The following is a 5,000-nucleotide window of genomic DNA, read 5'->3' on the forward strand; positions in this document are numbered from 1 at the left end:
CATATGTTAAAAGGTCAGAGAAAACAAATAACACTTCATCTTTTTGTCAATAAGAGAATTGAGGTCACAGTTGCCTCGACAGTAACAAGTTACTAAGACCATAAATTAGAAGGCCCATAGTGTCTCTTTAAAGTCCTGTGGACACTGTTAGCAATGGACTAGTGCCAACAGCTGTGAAGGGGTGAAGGGTCCTCAAAGCACAGTGCCTGCCAGGATTGTCTACACACTTCATCCTTTCCCACTGAGGTCCAGTTAGTGCCCCCTGCAATCTGCCATCATCAATCTAATTCAATAGAGTGACAGGGCCCAGGCAGTGTGAAACGCTGAACTCTGCCACCGAGTCGGCATCGACACTGCACTGGGTCTCATTACAACTGATGGACCTTACTTCACTAGCAGTCAGACAAAGCAAAAAATGGCATAATTGGTCACACTGCAAGCTAAATCTTCACTTGGACTGTTACATTACAGCCCAGCCTTTGTAAATGGTAAACAGTTCGTAAGCAGCCCTTAAACCGCCTTTAGAAAACACCAAGTTACTGGAACCTGTACTTTTTCCTAACTGATACCATTTTCTGATCATATGCTATGTAAATATTTGTAGTTTCAGACTCAAACAAATTACCAAATTAAAAAAAAAAAAAAAAAGAAAGAGGAGGAAGTGTTTGAAATATGTAGCTTGTTGATAAAAATATCAGAACAAAAAAGAGGAAAATATATCTTACAACATGAAAAGAATAATTTTTTTGCAAAAGCTGGGTTGCAAGAAGAAATGCTCAGAATTGTATTCTAGTGATATGGCTTTTGATATCTACAACATGATTACAACATTCATTGCAACAAGAATCACTTGGTGTTTAAAGCTGCCATTTTCCGGAGAGTTCTGTAATACCTTCTTGCGTGAATTCAGCTCAAGAGTTACACCTGTAGACTGAGACTGGACTAAGGAAAACAACTTGTAAGTAATTTTAAGAAGAGGAAACTACCTGTATTACTGCAGATATTTTGGGTATGCTGGATATAATCTGGTCAGTGTATCTTTAATTAAAGAACATTCGAGGCAGGGGGTGGCAAAAGCGTTTCTTCTTAGGCTTCATATTATGTGTGTGACACTTTAGAGACATGCTATTTGCCATGACGTAAATTCCTAACAAATTAAGCTAACACTATCCTGTAAATCTCCTGAAAGAAACTGCAGCTTTGCCTGGGTTTGTAAAGCTTTCATTTGAACGGAAATGACATTATTGTACACTCCTCTCGTTGCTTTGGGTTTCCAGTATTAAAATACAAAACACCCAAACAGTTTGCCTTGGCTGAAAGAAGAACAAGTATTCTTACATGCATGAGAACAGTGAGACAATACGCTAAAAGGCGAGAAAGCTGAACGGTATTTATCCTTCTTTCTCCACACAGGGCAACAAACGGGGAGAAAAAAAATCTCAGGCCCTTGCTGCGTCCCTTGAGCTCCTCTGAACGGTCCCAAGAGGGGACGGGACTCCTGAGAAATGCCCTCCTACGACTCCGGTACAGGCGGGAGGGGACGGCGCGGTGTAAGTGTCCGGCATGGTCATTTTGGGCTGCCGAGGTCTGCGCCCAGCCTTGGTAGCCCGGTAAGTGTAGTCTCAATAGTGGGAGACCCCGGGGGTACTCGGCACTTCTTGCGTAAGCTGGAGGGAGCATTCACATACAGGGAGTGACCTCTAATGGTTACAGCCTGAACAGGGCACCCGAGTCCTGCGGTCCCAGCCGCGGGACCCCCGGGGACCTCCCTGGGTGGGTCTGACATTGCACCTTCTGCTGGCAGAAAAATGCCCACCATCAGGCGGGGAGTCATTTCGGCCGGAGATACGCTCTGCTACTCCTTTGTCCTGCAGAATGGCACAGGCAAGCATCGGGTCAGAAGGGGAAGAAGGAAGAGGGGTCCTGACCCAACATTTCAAGAACTGAAGACGGCTTGGATCCAGTCTCTGCTCCAGGGACTGCATTTTTCATTCGTGATGAACGGAATTAGGGTCTTAGTTCAAGCAAAATACTGTAGACAATGCTGATGTTAGATAATTATTGCATAATTTATAACGTGAAAAGTCTTTAAGTAAAAAAACCCCACTTGTTCATGAATATCAACAAACTTCATGCAAGAAACATATGGTTTAAGCTAGAGTCACTAAGGCAAATGTTTTCAATTTACTTTAGGTTAATAGCAAATAAGTAATAGGATAACACATCCATGTAACAAACCTGTATTTCTAACTGCTGAACCACTTGCATTTGCACCCGACACTGAGCAGTGCTTCTGTCATCCAATGCATGTTCATTGTTAAGGTGCCTAGAAAAGACAGAGAACACTAGTAAGACAGTGTTAAGATGAGGACAATTTATTTATGAGTCCACTTTTCTCTCCTGTGCATATGGCTTCCATTAGTTTCAATGGAAGTTATGCAAAAAGACCTGGTCAGAGCATGCCTTACATACAACAGTACAAAATAATAAAACTGATTATTTCATTTAGTTCTACAAACTTTCTCAGTGATGAATGCCAGCTACCCAGTTCCTATCTCCCAGGTCACATATGCCATCTAAAGGCCAATGTAACTAGTTATCAGTATTTGTTAGAGTGACTGAACTGATTTCCACTCCCTGTTGCTGGTGCAGATGAACAGAGAATCACCTTACAAATGATTCTTCAAAAGATATAATTGCTTTGATGCTGCTTGAACTACTGTGAATTAATGTAGACTTTGTTAAGATTTCTCTATCTGCTCTTCTTTAATCATTAAGTAAAACCAACAGAACATCCGTTCTCCCTTCCCCAAAACAGAGCTGTAGGGGAACATCCCTGATTTTCACTGCAGTTTCCAGAAGCAGCCTCTGAAGATGATGGCAGTGATCAGGCTCCCCGGTCCGAGGAAGAGTGTGCAAGGTAAAGGCAGGGGAAGGAACAGCTACACACCTTACACACACAGCAAGCCTCCGGGGAGGGATTCAGGCTACGCGTGCCAGTTTAGCAAAACAAAACCACACTCTGCAACAGGGAAAGAGGACCCCAGTGAGCGGCTGTCCGCAACTAAAGTACAGCCCAGACCCAAGTGGCTGTCCCCGCTACGTTTCCATCGAGTACAACTTTACAAAGCTCGTTTAATACTGTTTTTTTGAAGGACAGTGGTTTCAGTTTATTCTCTCTTTTCCAGGATCAAAGAAGTCCCTTTTGGAGCTTTAATAGTGGGTTTGCTGCTCCACTGAGAAGAAAACATAAGGATCAGGCTAAAGAAGAAATGGGAGCAAAGGAGTTTTGCCTTTGTGGATTTAGTGGCTGCTTCCACTGTAGGCACGAGGGGTAAGCTTTGCAGGAACTACAGTCACAGACAGTCTCACAGTTACAGGAACTAAGTTATCTATACCACGAAGGAAATACAGCTTCTCCTTTTACTTTTTTTAGCAGAATTAATCAGAGAACTATGTAGTTATTTGATTGTTAGTCTATGGGGAAAAATGTGTTCATCAAAAACAGTGGACAAATAGAGAGGACTGCATCTGACTTTTACTAAAATTTGTCCCTTTTTATTTAAATCATGACTTCACAGTATTAGGACGCAATGATGGGGTTTGCAGGTGAGTAAAATACAACAGGTTCTGCCATCCTTGCAAGAGGCATGGCTGGGGAAGAGGTATAAGTATTTATGAAAGATTTTGTTCATTCTTCTAATATAAAATTGTTTAAGAGTGTACATGTAACTTGCTTGGTAGTTTACACTAAGTTCAAGCATCACCAAGGACACCACATTTCCTTTATGTGAGTCATAACACCTAAAATTTATTTATTTTCAAAGGAACTGACTTCATTCTCCCCATTGGTGCAAAAATGCACGATCAGTTTAAAACCTAGGTAATTGCTCAGAACGTAACATTCACTTCTTTCTGAAATTTAGATTCAAAAGAATTTTACTCCCTCAATTACATAGGCATGACAGCCTGTGCTCTGTTAATGTAATGGTTTAATGTTTTCAGTTAATTGGGTACAAAATTGCCAGAGAAAGGACTGGAGACAGATTTCACCTTTGCATCATCACTGCTATCACCAGTACACACCACTGTATTTCCACATGCGTGTATGCTCACCTACGTATGCGCACGGGTGTACCCGTATAACACACGACAGTAGGCAATGGCATAGGTATAAAAGATCTCCTGGCCCAAGTTTGAGGTTACTGCTTACTCATGATTATTTATTAAACACCATATGTTTGCATAACACCTTACAAAATAGATACAGACACAGTCCTTGCCCTGAGGAACTTTAAATGTAACAGCTGTATGCAGTGTGGGAGAAGAAAGTCCAGCATAATGTAATTTCACTGTGATTACACAGTAACTTGGGAGACTGTTGCACGTTTCTTGAGAGTTAACACAGTAATCTTCGGAAACTCATGAGATATACACATCTCTTATGCCATACTTTCACGTCATGTGGTTACTTGTGCTGTGCATTTTGGAGAAAAGCTATTTTATGGGAACATTAAGAGTGTAAAAATTGTTTTAAGAATTATTTTTTCTGATCTTTTTTGCCTGTGAAGTAGGCTTGCTTTATTTATCATGCATGTACAGGCAACGTAGTGAAAGAAAAACTAGGTCTAATGCATTTTTAAAAACCTCTAAAATAACTTTTCTCTGTATAAAGTTGCTGCAGTTTTAGGGTCCAATATGCTGCAATCTGCCAAGACAGACATACATTCTTTCCTCCAGAAGGCTGGGAATCATTCCAAAGGGGTTTTTTTGGTTTCTTGTCACGCCTTTTAAGTTATGTACAAGTTGTGCTGGTCAATTTTCAGACTTCATTGGCATATTCCTGATCTTTTACCTTGTCTGCATCCTTTACTAATCCCATGTTAACCTGATTTAAAATTGAGAAAACCAGATTTTTTTTAAAGGGGAGAAAATACCTTAGAGGACTGGAAAATGTTCCTGAAGAGCTGAGTTATTGGTTTGAAAGTGTAAAGTAGACT

At 41.0% G+C, this 5,000-nt stretch overlaps 1 protein-coding gene across 1 annotated transcript in view; it reads right to left on the reverse strand.

Annotated features, from left to right (window-relative positions):
- The window catches only part of FOXP2 (forkhead box P2), a 437,299-nt gene that overhangs the window by 42,704 nt on the left and 389,595 nt on the right, over positions 1 to 5,000 (reverse strand). Inside the window, exon 12 of the mRNA XM_030015359.2 lies at positions 2,239 to 2,326. Within this exon, the coding sequence (XP_029871219.1) occupies positions 2,239 to 2,326 (88 nt within the window). The remainder of the gene's footprint in view (positions 1 to 2,238; positions 2,327 to 5,000) is intronic.

The sequence above is a fragment of the Aquila chrysaetos genome, chromosome 5, assembly GCF_900496995.4.
Source record: "Aquila chrysaetos chrysaetos chromosome 5, bAquChr1.4, whole genome shotgun sequence".
Lineage (NCBI taxonomy): Eukaryota > Metazoa > Chordata > Aves > Accipitriformes > Accipitridae > Aquila > Aquila chrysaetos.